A 14452-nucleotide genomic window follows, 5' to 3' on the forward strand; every position below is an offset into this window, starting at 1 on the left:
GACAGGAGCAAACTGGGAAACAGCAGGAGGAGGTACATCAACTGATTTACTCTTTGGAGAGCAAATGGGTGATGAGTAACCATTTTACACCCATAGAACATTCAGATTCGTAGAGGATTTATGACGTTTTGAGTTACTGTTTCAAGCATGGATGTCCCCTGGGAGTCATATTTGTGACACTGGGTGTTCTCTTGCCTCTACCAACAGACTGCTGACTAGCAGGCTTTACTGAAACCCTCCTGCTTGCTAACAGTGCTTTGGCTTCTTGTCTGCCTCATAGAACTTTTGTCAAAACAGCTAATGTGTTCAAAAGACACTGTGAGAGGGAAGCATCAGCTGCAGTTCCTCCTGAGTCTTTGTAAATAATGTTAAGAGCTCTTCTCTTGCTCATCAAACTGCTCCAATATGAGGCCTCACAGAACAGAGCAGAGGGGCAGGATCACCTCCCTCGCCCTGATGGCCACACTGCTTTGGATGCAGCCTAGGATATGGTTGGTTCTCTGGGCTGTAAGGGTGCATTGCTGGCTCATACACAGCTTGCCATCAGTCAGTACCCCAAAGTCCTTTTCAGCAGGGCTGTGCTCAATCCTTATACCCCTTGCTTGCCAAAGCCCAGTTGCAGGCCTTACACTCGGCTTTGTTGATCCCTTAGGGGCAAAGTTCTTCACTAGGAGAGTGGTTAGGCCCTGGAACAGGCTGCCCAGGGAGGTTGTGGATGCCACGTCCTTGGAGGTGTTCAAGGCCAGGTTGGACGGGGCCCTGGGCAACCTGATCTAGTAAATGTGTATGTTTGGTGGCCCTGCCAGGCAGGGGGGGTTGGAACTACATGATCCTTGAGGTCCCTTCCAATCCGGGTCATTGATTCTGTGATTCTGTGATCCCTATGAGGTTCACCTGGACCCACTGCTGGATCCTGTCGAGGTCTCCTTGGATGGCATCTCATCCCTCTGGAGCATCATCAGCAAACTTGCTAAGGGTGCAGACCCCACTGTCAGTGTCTTTGACAAAGACCTTAAACAGCGCTGACCCTGACACCACGGCGGCTCTCGGTGATCCTGTAACCGCTCTCCCTCACCGACCTCACCGGGCTGCGGTCGCTGAGAGGCGGGCAGGCTGCGGCAAAGGGAGCGGCAGCGCTCGGTATCGCCCCGCCTCGGCCCGCCCTCCCCGCTCAGCACGCCGGGCCGGCATGGCCGCTTCCATCCCCGCTCTCGGCTGACGGCCGCCCGTCCCGGGGCCGCCCCGCAGCCCGGCATGGAGGAGAGCTCCAGCTGCGAGAGCCTCGGCGCCGGGCGGGCGGTGGCAGCGCGGCCGCCCAGCGGCGATTCCCTGTCCAGGTAACGGCCCCCGCGGGCAGCTCCAGCTCCTCAGGGCTGGGCCTGAAGGGCCGTCCCGCTGCACGGAGCCGTGGCGGGGCGGGGGGAGAACATCGGTGCCGCCGTTCTCCATCAGTGGTGAATGCTGCTCGGGGCGGCTGAGCCCTGTGCCGTCTTATTAACAGGAGCGAAGGTCGTGGGGTTTGTTGAATCCGTGTCGTTTTGTCCCCCGACAGCTTTAGGAGAGCCTGATTTTTGTTTTACTCTTAATGACATTTTAATGCTGCGTGGGTGATTTCCGAGAGGAAATTACCTCTGCGAGGCTTCCTGCGTCTCGCAGGGTATGGGAGAGGTGTGGATGCCGTGACTCAGAAGCATATCGTGTGAGGCTGTGAGGGTGGGGCACAGGGAGGACGGACGATGCCCCGGAGGCTGTAAGGGGTCCTGCCACGTTCTGGCTGCCCTCTGTGCCCAGGCTGAATGGCCATAAGGATCTCTCAGTCCTGCTGGCATGGCTCGGAGGCCAGGTCATACTGGAAACGTGCAAGGATAGCGACTGCACATCCTCCATCCCTTTGATACCTTCTGTGTAGCCTCTGGGGCTTCCTGTGGGTCCTTCTGAAGTATTTCCTGCTCGAGGCTGACCAAACCCAGTCCATCCTTATGGGGGAGGTGGTCCAGCCCCCACCCTCTCAGTGGTCTCTCCTGAGCTCCCCTCCAGTGCCTTTAGGGAGATAGAAACTGTATGCAGATCCCAGAAGCACATCAATGAGCACTGAGTTGAGGAGGCGGACCTTTCCCTGCATCTCCTGGTGTTTCCCCTTCATCCCAGGGTGACATTGACTTCTGCTCTGCTGTGCCACCCAGCAGGACCCCCAGGCAGGTAGTGCCCACTCTGCATCCATAGTGCATCCTTCTCATGTCCTCTGTGACCTTTTCATTTCACTCTGCTTCATCAAGCTCTTCTGTTTTCTGTATCTGTTTCCATAGTGTGCTTTACCTGCCAGATGCCTTTTCCCTTTTTCCTCACTTCCCCAGTATAATTCTCTTCCACTCTCTGCATCAGCTGGGGCAGCTTGGACCCATCTGAAGGTCAGTCACTGTACAGGAGACTGGGACCTGCAGGTGGAAACACGGCTTACCTTGGAAGAACCTTACTCAGCAGCATGCCCTGTACAGATGGAAGCACTGGGAGATGGAGGTGGTAAATCTGTCTCTGCTGAGCATGCACAGGACTGACCTCCAAGTCCTGAAAAGGCCTTAACTTGAACAGTTTTCTTGGGGTATTAAGAAGCTTATCCGATAACCTTCAGAATTTCAAGTCTCTGCTCCGACATCTCGATGCAAATACCCTGAAACATATTTGTATGGACGTATTTATTTTCATCCCTTTCTTATTGTTGTCTGTAAGGTAGGACAGCTTTGAGTTCTGAGCCCTTGGTAAGGCACAGCTGGTAGAGTTTACCATTGGAAAGGTTGCTCACATGAATAAGGACCTTAAAAAACACACGTGTTAGAATGTTTGTCATTTGGTTGTGCAAATGGGATGTGGGTGACGTCTGATAATGGAGGTTGCTTTGATGTTTCAGTAGACCTGAGTGATGGTCTGGGGCTTCTGGGGGACTGATAAATACCTTTTCACTGTGCTAAGTAATAGTTTGGAAAGACTCTCTGTGAAATTAATTAAATTAAAAGGTGATATCAAATTGTAGGTGACATTAAAGGTGATAAGGCATTTTGTTTGTGTTGTGATTCCATGTCTTAGTCTCCAAATGAACAAATCTCTGTGTGCTTCCATAAAAAAACGTTTGAAAAACATATTAAAGCTCAGTCTGAACAACAGACAAGTAGAATGGCCAGGAGTCTCTCTGTTAGGTCCACTGAAGGTGAATTTGTACTGCCTGTGCAGAAGCGTGGATGTGATTGTACAGGAAGGAAATTGCTGCAGGAGATGTCGGTGATTTTTCAACCTCAGTCTAAAATGACAGACAGAGATAAGGCAGTGGGCAGATGTTTCCTGCCAGCGTGACTGTAGCGATGTTTGATGTTCCCACTTTCTGGTTGCTTGTTACCACCTCTCTGCTGGCAGTTATGCTCCGTAGAGGTCTGCGGGCGCAGTGAATCCTGTGCGCTGTGCTTCATGCTGAAGCATATGAAAACAATCACGCTCCTTGTCCTTAGCGTTTGCAGGGGTAACTCAGAAAACATAAGCTCTGTGTAAATCAGTGCAGCGAGGTCTGTTGAAGCAATAGCTCCACGAGGTATGAACTCCGTTCATCTCAAATAAGGTCCTGTCAATACCTGCTCTGATTTAAGGCTATGTTGAAGGAATTCTTTCCCCACAGATGAGAGTGATGCTGGAAGGAGTTGGATCTGTAAGCTGTTGGCTGAGGAGGGCTCGCTAGCACCACATTGCTACCAGATGTGTGTGATTTGCTGATGGAGTTGTTTTGTGATGAGTCATTGAAGTTAGAGTTTGAAAAGGAAGGGTTTTTGCCAGTTCTGGCATTCAGTGAAATGCGAGTAGCTGTCTTTTTCTTCCTGGACTTTGAGAGCACTTCTTGCTTTTGATTTCTTCTATGCATGCAGCAGGATTTCTGAGAGTTGTTGCCATTGAAAACAAGCATGTTGCTTGCTGAGTGCTGATAATGAACTGATTCTTTGTATCTGAGAAAATAAACGCTATGCCTAGAAGCAATTAGCAGCTCCCAGCACACTCATTATTATTAATTTTAATATAGGAGTGATAATTTATAACTCTTACTTGCAACTAAGGCCCATTTTGAGATAGATTATTTTTTTCTCAAGTACTGCATATTGTGAAGATAAGGAATAGTTTTGTTTACGTGACTCGCAGAATGAGGAGAGTCTATTGTTGGGGTCAGAGGATTCAGGTAGAAAACTGATAAAATAAAGCTGTGGAGTCTTTTTGGGTGAACATTTGCAGTGCATTTGTGAGGAGAAACTCTGACCTTTGAAGAATACGAGAATTGCTTTTAGTAGCAGACTTTGGCATCCACATTTCAGTTCCTGCTTCTCTTGGCTTATGAGACCTTCAGCCATACAAGTTTCCCTTTTGGGCACACACAGATTCCTTTGTCCAGATTCTAAACATTCAATATAAGTGCACATGTTCTTTCTTTTTCTTTTTCTTTTTTTTATGTGTGTTTTCTATTTGAGAATACAAAATGCAGTTGACATTCACCTGTTTCTTGCATTCTAATTCATGTTAAATTATTGGTTAGAGGCCTTATGAGAATTTGGGGTGCCACAGCTTTAGCTGCCATACAAATACAGAAAGAGCTGATTTCTGCATTGGAGAGCCAGGGCTGCTCTATTTTTACCAGTGCCTGGCGGGCTGCTGTACTGAGCTCTTGGACGTGCAGTAGAGCACTGTGGCTCCTTGCTGAGAGATGGAGCGAAGAGCGAGAAAGTCTAAGAATGAGATGAAAAACTGCTGCGGAGAGATGAGGCCAGATCTGACAGCTGATGAGGAATAGAGCGAGGCTGAGAACACGGCCCTCTGGGGTCCTATCAGGCACTGCCTTTTCTGAAGAGAGATGGTGCTATTATGTTGACTAATAGTCTGTTTGCTAGACAGTTTTGAGTCTTACGCATAGGCCTGTAACTACAGGCTATTTACAGCAGGAACACAATTACAGAACCTGAATTGTAAGACTTGGGATGACCCAATGATGTCAGTGACACGTTCCTATGTATTGTCTGATTCTTCTCCTGCTCTGACTTCATTTACAGGTTAATACTGATCTTCAACAGGTTAACTATCTGTTTCTTATATTTTAATGGTTGCATTTCTTCTCTTCTTCTATTGTTTTTGTCCAAAGGTAAGAAGTACATTCAGAAAGTTCATAACACCTCTGGAATGGCTCAGAAGAATCAATAGCCTGCAGCTTCTTTTTTGTTAACATTTTCCTGATGACCTGCTTTACTGTGAATGTTTTTTCAGTGTTGAAGGTATCAGGTGGTGTAAAAGAGACCTGATCCATACCCCAAAGAGCTTAAGTTACCTGAAAACTTAGTTGGGATGGGGGAAGAAGGGCGAAGAGCCAGCATGCATTAGAAATGCATCAGTAGCTTTCCAGAGGTTGCCGTGATCAGGTGTTATATACAAGGTGTAGTTGTATAAGAGGCCATGAAAAATACGATGCTGTAGTTTGTCCATGGGAAACCCATTCCACCATAAAGAAGAGGGTGATGGGAAGGTAATGAAGTGCTTCGCTTGTAGAGGTGTTAGGGATAATAACCCAGCAAAGGGAAGGTACAAAAAGGATATTGTCACGGTAATTACCCCGAGTCTTCATTTTTAACTGGAAAACATCTGGCTGTTTTATAGCCCCAGTAAGTAGGAGCTAATTGAAGAAAAATTCTGTGAAAGACAACAACAGAAAATCAGTGGAACTTTTCAAGTATTTGTTTTTCCTTTTCCTACCATCTGTAGTTTCCTTTGCCAGACAATGTTCTCACTCAGTAATTTTCCAGTGATTTCAAGGTAGCTCTTTTCCTTGCCTCTGTTGCCTTTCTGCTCCATGAATTCTTTTCCATTGCTTTCTTAGCCCTGATGTATTTAATGAAGAAAAACTGTTAGTAGTTTTCTAGTCCATAACCCCTTCAAAATGATATTCTAGTCATCTTGCTATCTATGCACAAATGCTCCCACTTGACAGACCTTGCCTTTCTATAGGCTTCTGGCTGTGCCTCGGGGACCACTAACGTTACATCACCCAATGGTACGGATTTGATGTGGATCAGGTGTGGGTACGATCGTGTTTCTGCTGTCAGAGAGCACAAACTTAGGGTATTTTTTTCTTCTTTATTCTGGGAAGATGGGCAACATCTGGTTAGAATAAAACAACAGTTTTATTTGGATTAATTCATTGTGAAGTAAAGAGCCTATGTCCTGGTACAAATTGTTACACTTGAAATATTGTTCATTGGTGAAAGGGCAGCGTGTCTTTATATAGCCAAAATTTATTGTTAGTGTAAATGAAATCTTGAAAGTCTAATCATTATCAGTCTGGATGCACTTGATACAGAAAAAGAAAGAACGATGAGTTACAAGTGTCATAGACTCAGGTTTTTAGTTTCAGCATCTCTTCCTGGTGGTGGGCTCACCCCTCTCCAATGCCTCTTGGTTCCGGGCTGATGGCGTTACTGTGGCCCTGGTGGATCTTACACAGTGCTCAGCATCTGGAGTCCTTTGCCAAGAAGAATGAGATTCACATTGATGGTTTCTTTCCAAAAGTTATAATGGTAGAATGAATATACAACTTAGGTTTCTTGCATGTCTTACGTGATGTGTTTTTGTGCAAGTTGTTTTTGTTCATGTTTTTGTTTGTTAGTTTCCCTGGCACAAAAAGGCACTAATATGTGCATTATATAATATTTGAACTCCTAAACCACAGCCTCGTTGGTTCCTCTTCCCTTACCTGAGAATAAAGAATTCTTGTTATATTAAGAGGCCTTATTGATTTTGATTCACACCAGTCCTTCTTAAAGACAAAGACTGCAGAGATGGATAGGACCAAACTCATCAGTTATTTCAGCAAAATCTGCGTGTGGATGAGCTGAAGCCGAGGAGTGAGTTGGTTGTGTACATCTATAGGAGCTGTCCCACAGGGAAGTGACTGAAACCTGTGCTACCAGAGATAGGCTGCTGAAAGATGATTGTCCAAATCAGCAATTGGGACACCTTTAACAAGTAAAAACTGATCAGCATCCCTGATTAAGAAATACATGGAATCCTCTGCTTCCATTTTACCCAAAGTGGCTTTTGGAGTAGGCTTCTCTTGAAAATTCAAGCTATGTTCTTCATTCTAGTAGCAGACATTCCATTTTGACACTGACAATGTTCCGTTGTGTATTTCACCGTCTGCTTTCATCTCTCATAAAGAAAAATACAGACCTCTTGGATAAACTTTCTCTCATCTCACTGCAGACCTCTCTGACGCACATCTGTGCCAGTCTCTGGATTTCTTTTTGTAGACAATGGGAATGAAGTGATTCATATCTTTTTCTTCCCAGCAACTGCAAGGAGAGCCTACAGTAATTCAAATGTGAACACCTACACAGAACTCTCTCCCCATCTTGTGTAAGGGTCAAAAAGTGTACTGAATTTGGCTTGTTCTCCACTCTGAAAAAGGAAGGAGCTATTAACTCGTGTTCTCCCTCTTTTCCATGTTAACTAAATCTGTTGGCAACTGAAAAGAGAACCGAGATTTATAGCCTGGTTTTCTCATGTAGCCATGTTTCCTCATGTATCAGTACACATCTGTCTGCTTTGTTCACTGTTAGTTTCTGTAACCTTTGGACAGTTTTAACTGCGTTTGTCAGAGGGGTAGAAGTAATAGCTAATATCACATTTTGCATTTAAGCAAAGGTGGAGGTGGCAAAGGTGTCTGTGTCAGTTCTTCCATTAGTGAAAATGCTTGTTTCTTTTACAACATAATAAAATACCTTGATGAGAAAGATGTCATGAACATGTGGAAAATTCTCTTGAATCAGACTTCAGTCAAGTTGGAGAAATACAGAAATATATAACCTTTTGTCTCCGATTTTTTTGCATTTCCTTCTTTTCCTATGCTCTCTCTGGTCCCTGTGAAAGGCTCTGTGTTCTATTGAAAACAAAGCATATACTAACTTCTCAGCCCCATAACACTCATCATCTGGAAACTAGAGTGGGATCTAGTTTGGATTCCCTTATCTCTCCTAGTAGGTACCAAAAACCACTCTGCCCTCAGCAGGGTCAGTACACTTCACAAATAACTCAGCTGAGCAAAAATAGATGCCTACTCTGACAGATGAATCATTTTCTAGACTTCCTTGACTTGATTTCAGTTGAATAATTGGGTACACAGACACCTATATAGCACGCACCAGAAGGAGCTGAACCTGTCCAACCTTGGTTGTTCCTACTCGTCGAGTTACTCAGATTTTTGCATACACTGACTTCTACAAGTGGAAGTCTTAGGAAGAAGTGGCTAGTGACTGATTACAGAAAATAAAACCACATTTCAGATGCACTGGAACTGATGTACAGAAAAAATTCAGATTAGCTTGTTAACTTTTAATACCTTGTATCATTGAAAGATGTATGACCTTTGTGTTTAACATGCACCTATATGTGACTAGCCAGGGGGGTGAGCATGCAGAGCACTTTGGCTAATCTGCACTGTAACAGAAGCTGACAGCTGCTGAGCCCTTAGGAAACCAGGCTTTCTATTTAGAGAATAAATGGGATTGAGTTCTCGGGAAACTTGGACCCAGGTGTTGGTGTGGAAGAAGGGGACTTAGAAGGATCATAATCTGCAGTGATGCTGGGCTCTCTGAAAATCATTACAGAATACAGGTGCTCAGCATTTATGAAAACCTCCTGTGTTGTCTTAGTTTGAATTTCTGGAAATAAACCCCCCATGTTATTGAATACTTGTAGTATTTTAGCTTTGTGACTCCACCAGGGACCAACTTCATGCAGGGGCTGCATTGCTAACAGAATACTGTTGTTCCAGATCCTTTCTTTGAGCTGACTCTGGCCAAGCACGCTGTTACAAAGTGCCTTTGAAAGCATATCAAGGTGTTAACGCCACCTCATTTTTGCTAGGCAATGCATGACTCTTCAGATTGGCTGTATTTATATGTTCTTTCCACCTTTCCATTATTTTGCAGTATGGGAACAACTCCTGTCATTGATGAGTAAATTGCTGGTATTTTTAATTCCCGTGGGTGTTTGGTTTGTTAGGGTGAGTGGGTTCTGTGGTATGTGTTTGAAAGAAAATCAGAACATTTCACAATACGCGTTGCTTTCTTACTAAGGTGTTTTTTAAACAGGGAGCTAAAAAAGAATCCGAAGAAGAAATGAGACAGCACATGAACTGTGGGAAGTATATGTGTATTGTTTAAACCATACACAGCCAGCTCTTAGTTTGTAGATAGAGATAAGGCACTGCCAGAATACAAGTAGTAAAATAAATCTTTTTATCCATATTTCCTTTCTGTCCTAAGGTCAGTGCCTTCTCATACAGGTATTATTTCTGTTTCTTGGTCAAGTTAGTAAGTTTCTTAAAAACAAACAAACAAAAAGTACTCAAAACAACAGCATTTTAAATCAACCAAACATAATATTTGACTACATTTGCTATTTTCCGTTCTGTTTCTCTTTGCTCTCAGACTCTTATTGTTGTTATTGCAGCTTAGCATGGGACTGCCTGAACTTGTGTCAAGAACTTGGTCACTTTCTACTTGCATGTTTTACTCTGATTTAAAATGCTTTAAAAGAAGGAGGTGGAAGCTTATATAGCGAATACCATAAATAACGGGAGTGGTTCTGAATTGTGTTTAGGGTTTCCATAATTACTTTTGTCCTTATTCATGTATAGGAGACAACAACACTGTCCAGAGTTCTTCTCTGCACCAAATGTCCTTCTTGTGTTGGGGGCCCCAGAGCTGTATGCATTACTTGGGATGGGGTCTTATAAGAGCAGAGTAGAGGGGCAGAATCACCTGCTGATCAGGATATATCAGTTCAGGCCTCTGATTGCTGCTGTTCTTCCTGTTTTTACCTTCTGGGCTGTTTGACTCATGGAAGCATGATACTGTGAGCTGCTTGCTGTTATTAATTATATGCTGCATATTGGTTTGTCTTTGGGTGTTGGCTTTCTATTCCTGGAACCTTGCAAATATTTTAGACAATCAGCCTATTGTTTAGCAAGTGCTGTACACACACTGCAGGCCTTTTGTGAATTTCTGTTAAAAAATAATACAAGAATGACTAATGGAGCATGAACGGTGCTTGTGACACTGTAGTCCATTGTGTAACTTCTGAGAGCAGGATTTGCATTCCTAGAAAAGCTTGCTCACGGTCAAAACATAGGACATTCTCTTTATGGCTCATGGGAAAACATGTACCATATATTCAGCTAAGGATGCTACTTTAAGGATCAACTTTTTTTTTTTTTATATAAAGCAAAGTCATTTTCTTTCCTTGGAACGTGAAGTCAGACTGAGACCTGGGTTTGCTTGGCAGCAGAAGTGAATCTTTTCCATTCAGGCAAGTGGCACGGGGGGGCTATTTTAGGTCTGTCACACACACATGCACAATGACTTGTTTACTGAAATGGCTTCGTTTTAAGATGTTGTTAAGCTCTGACAGCCAACCCTTTTGAATGGCAAGTGTACATTATTATATCATTTAACTGTCTGCCTCTCCGAGATGCCAGTGGAAGCCTGGCAGTTGGTTCTCTTCTTTCCTGTGAGAACGTATTTGCTTGTGGCTTTAAGCTGTCTCTGCGATAGCTGCAGGTCAAGCAGGATTGAGGTGGGATGTTTAAATGTTTAGAAAGATTGTGTGTTTCCTGCAGTTCTTAAGTGTAGCAAGTGTGTATCCGGGATGCCTGAAAAGAGTGTTCTGTGTGTTCTGGGAGAGTAGGAGTGTGTTTTATATATGCTGTAGGTAGTTTCCTTTGGTACAGAATGTACAGTGAGCCTCTCTCTGTGAAAAATCAAGTCCCTGCTTATTGGAGATGCTGCTCCTTTCTCCATCCGTGTACACTCTTCAGAATAAGGACTGCCAGTTGTTGTGGGCTTGTGCAGTGCTGAGCACAGCAGGATTCTTGTCTTGGGACAGACAGAGCGAAAAGACTCTAAAACTTAATTTACAGCTGCAGGGTTTGTTGCGGCTCTGGCAAAGCAGATGCCAGCACAATGCCCAGTTCCTGCTGCGAGGCCCTTGGTTAATCAAACACCAGCCGTGCTGTAAGCCCTTCCCTGGACAAGGGGGAGAAAGGGACACATGAGTACCTTAGGATCTGTGTACCAGTAAGAACTGTAGGGCTGCTTTTTGCATCCCTAGAGCCACAGAGAGCTGCTGGAAGTGGGAGCCTTGATGTGGGTGACAGCTGGATTTCCCAGGCCAGATCTTGCAGTACCAGCTAGGACAAAGCGATATTCATGGCAAACAAACATCGCTTTGTCTCCTGTTGCTCTGATGTGGCCCAAAAGGTTCTTCAGTATTTCTCTGACAGAAGCAGGAACATTGGAAGTATCGAAGAGAGAAAATTGCCAGCTTGAATTTGGGAAGTGCGCAGGGAGCGCTCGATAACTGCATCATTATGCTTTATTAAGAGTGTCCAAGTACTACAGGTGCTCTTAGTTATGATCTTGCTGTAACTCTGAACCTTTTGGATCCTGTTCTCTTGGCATCCAAAGCTTCCAAATGAAATTGTATTTGCCAGCAGTCAACATTAATTTGCAGTTTCCACTTTGATTAATTTTCAGGAATGTACATAATGAGAAAGTTTTAACAAAAAAACAGGAAGAGAGGAAATGGAAATTTGCACTCTGCAGTGCTTCTCTCATTTATGACCTTTACGGCTCAAACTGTATCGCACAGTGGTGCGTTTTATCACCTGTTTTCCGTGTCATTTCAGTGACCATTGAAGACCATTGAAACAAAATATATGATTAGATAGAGAAAAAATTGTATGAGCAGCCGATGCCAATTAGCATCTGAGTAATTGGCACACCTTTGCAAGCAAAGAAGCAGCTACTTATAGCGGCAAGGAAGGAATATTCATAAAGAAGGTGCTGGAGAGCTGATTCTTATCATCTGTGACTGCATCTCAGTTGTGTTACTTATAGGAGTGAGCCAGGTTAGTATTTTCACTAGTGTAATAAATAAATAAAATAAAAATCAAACAAAAACCTGTCCCAGAGCCCCATGTGTATGGTGTTAAGTGGGAATGCCGTGTTTTCCAGAGATGTATTTTCCTTCCATCTCATTCATTCTGAGAGTTCTGGGTGTTAAATTCATACGCAGGTTCTCAGTTGTAGGTTTAGAACAAGAACTTTAGGAACCTGTATTAACTGTATAAAAAAGAATAACTGTGGGTGGATTTTTGGAGAGTTGCTACTCAGTCCCTTTTTTTTTCTCGTCTCTGGGAAGGTATATCTATATGGAATTTTGACGTTCTTGCTGAACAGAGAGTCAGGCCTCTTAAGATGCTTTCTTGGAAGTAGCGATTTTCAGCAGGTACAGGGAGGGAAGGTTCATCTGAATCATGGTAATACTGTGACCTTTGCTTAGTGTTTTGCCAGAAGTTGTTGTGCAGTTTTGGTTTGTAAGTGAAACTGGCTGTCTCTCTTTTCTTCTCATGTCACACAGCCTGGGAGAAGAGGCTGCCCTTAAGCTCAGCTTTGGATTTTCACTCTTTGGTTTTGGCTGTTCCCTTACATCTCCTTGCTTTCTTCCTAACTAACGTGAATCCTCTGGGGCTGCTCTTGGACCCTCATGTGGTCAAATTGCTGTAGATGTGTCTCTTCTTCTGTGAAAAGTTGTTGCTTATCTGCTCTAGGAAAGCAGTAACTGCATATTCACACTTACGTAACAGCAAGAGAATAGCCACAAGTTTTGATTTCTTTTCCTTTACCAGTTTATCTACCATGTTACTTGAATTAAAAGGGTCAGAGGGCAGAGATTGCATCAGATGCCTCTGGCTGTTTGGTGATACTTTCTGAAGTGACCTCACACTTTACTGCTCCTTTCTCCCACATTATTTTCCTGCACCTTCATAGTGAAACAGGATAAGTTTGCATGTCTCAGACACTTCTGTTTGTAGTTTCTTTACATCTTTGTTGATGGCTTAAGCGAAGCATGCTGGTGTTCCTTCAGTGCTGCTATGGAGGCTGCAATACCTTTCAGCTGCCTGAACAAGAATCACCAGAGGGCATCTGTCTGAGTTATGCTTAAAAACCACCTGGAGTGTTGTGGGTTGGTCCTAATAATAACAATGAAGGCTTTATCAAGAGTTGAGTCATTATGCTTGTTTTTCATTTTAATTCTCATATTAGTTGCATATATGTATTCCATATAGCCAAGGGGTTAATGCTGCGTGCAGACACCGTATGAGACAATTGTGCTGACAGATCTCATTTAGACTCATTTATCATTCAGAATCTGGCCATAAAAATACGTTTAAACAATAATTACTAAGTTGAAAGACATGTATTAGTGCTAATTGCATCCTAACCCCGTTTTCTGCTTCTGCTTGGGGGGCAAAGAAGGAGAAATGGGAATAGTAGCAATAGGGGCAAGATGCTTTTCTGTGGAGTTTTTCTGTTGTAAGGGTCTGTTGTGACAATTAGTGCAGACATCAGGATGGATTCTGTGGAGCTGCCTGTGCAGCATGGGAAGAGAACTGCTCCTGGAGGTCCCTGTTCTTCATGGGTCAGCTCTGATGCACCTGTGCTCTGTTCCTTTCCTGGAGGGAGAACTCGAAGTATTTTGTGAACTTGAATAAATGCTGTTTCCTAGAACCTTAGTGAGGTTCAGAGATGATAATCATTTAGAATGAATCATAAAATGAGTCATAGAATTGCTTGGGTTGGAAGGGACCTCAAAGATCATCCAGTTCTAAGCCCCTGCCATGGGCTGGTTGCCCCCCACCAGCTCAGGCTGCCCAGGGCCCATCCAACCTGGCCTTGAGCACCTCCAGGGATGGGGCACCACAGCTCTCTGGATGGCCTGTGCCAGGGCCTCACCACCCTCTCAGTGAAATATTTCCCCTTGACATCTAATTTAAATCTCCCCACTTTTAGTTTAAAACCATCCCCTTTGTTCTGTCACTGTCTACTGAGTTGCATTAAACCAGACTTGAAGCTGGCAGTCATGGGCACAGCTCCAGTGATTTTTAACCCTTGCTGAAATCAGGCCACACGTACCTGTGTTCTCAAATGTTTGTAACCAAACTCAGCAGCGACATCTGACCATCGTACTTGTGCTGTCACGCAGGTTTGTCCTGTACTTACTTCTGAAAGTCAGGTGTTTGGAGTATTTCTCAGAGGGGTCCTCAGCACCTTAGACTAGCATCAGCACTACCCCATCCCGCTGCCAAAAAGACTTGGGCGATAGCTCTAACTTTGCATTGGAGGAAGCTAGGTTAATATGGAGGAACTGCAGTGGCAGCAAGATTTGCACCGGGTGCAGAAGAGCAAGTGGCAATTATGGAGGGAGCTCTGCTGCTTGCATAGTTCATTGAAACCCACTCAAAACCAGGCATGATTGATAAACACAGAACACTTAGACAGTTGTCTGTTGTTTTGTTTTTTTCCCTGCACAAAGCAGT

General features: G+C 44.1%; 1 protein-coding gene across 3 annotated transcripts in view; it reads left to right on the plus strand.

The window, feature by feature from the left end:
* Nucleotides 1-1181: 1181 nt before the first annotated feature.
* The window catches only part of MTMR2 (myotubularin related protein 2), a 55541-nt gene continuing 42270 nt past the window's right edge, over nt 1182-14452 (plus strand). For 2 of the 3 annotated variants that reach the window (XM_015852285.3, XM_085536439.1), the window contains exon 1: nt 1182-1337. In XM_015852285.3, the coding sequence (XP_015707771.1) occupies nt 1255-1337 (83 nt within the window). In that variant the 5' untranslated portion in view covers nt 1182-1254. Of the gene's footprint in view, nt 1338-10162; nt 10381-14452 lie in introns of those variants that run through there. The other variant, XM_085536438.1, reaches the window with a different exon arrangement.

This window comes from Coturnix japonica, chromosome 1 (genome assembly GCF_054131305.1).
Source record: "Coturnix japonica strain WE chromosome 1, WE-NBRP24, whole genome shotgun sequence".
Taxonomy (NCBI): Eukaryota; Metazoa; Chordata; class Aves; order Galliformes; family Phasianidae; genus Coturnix; species Coturnix japonica.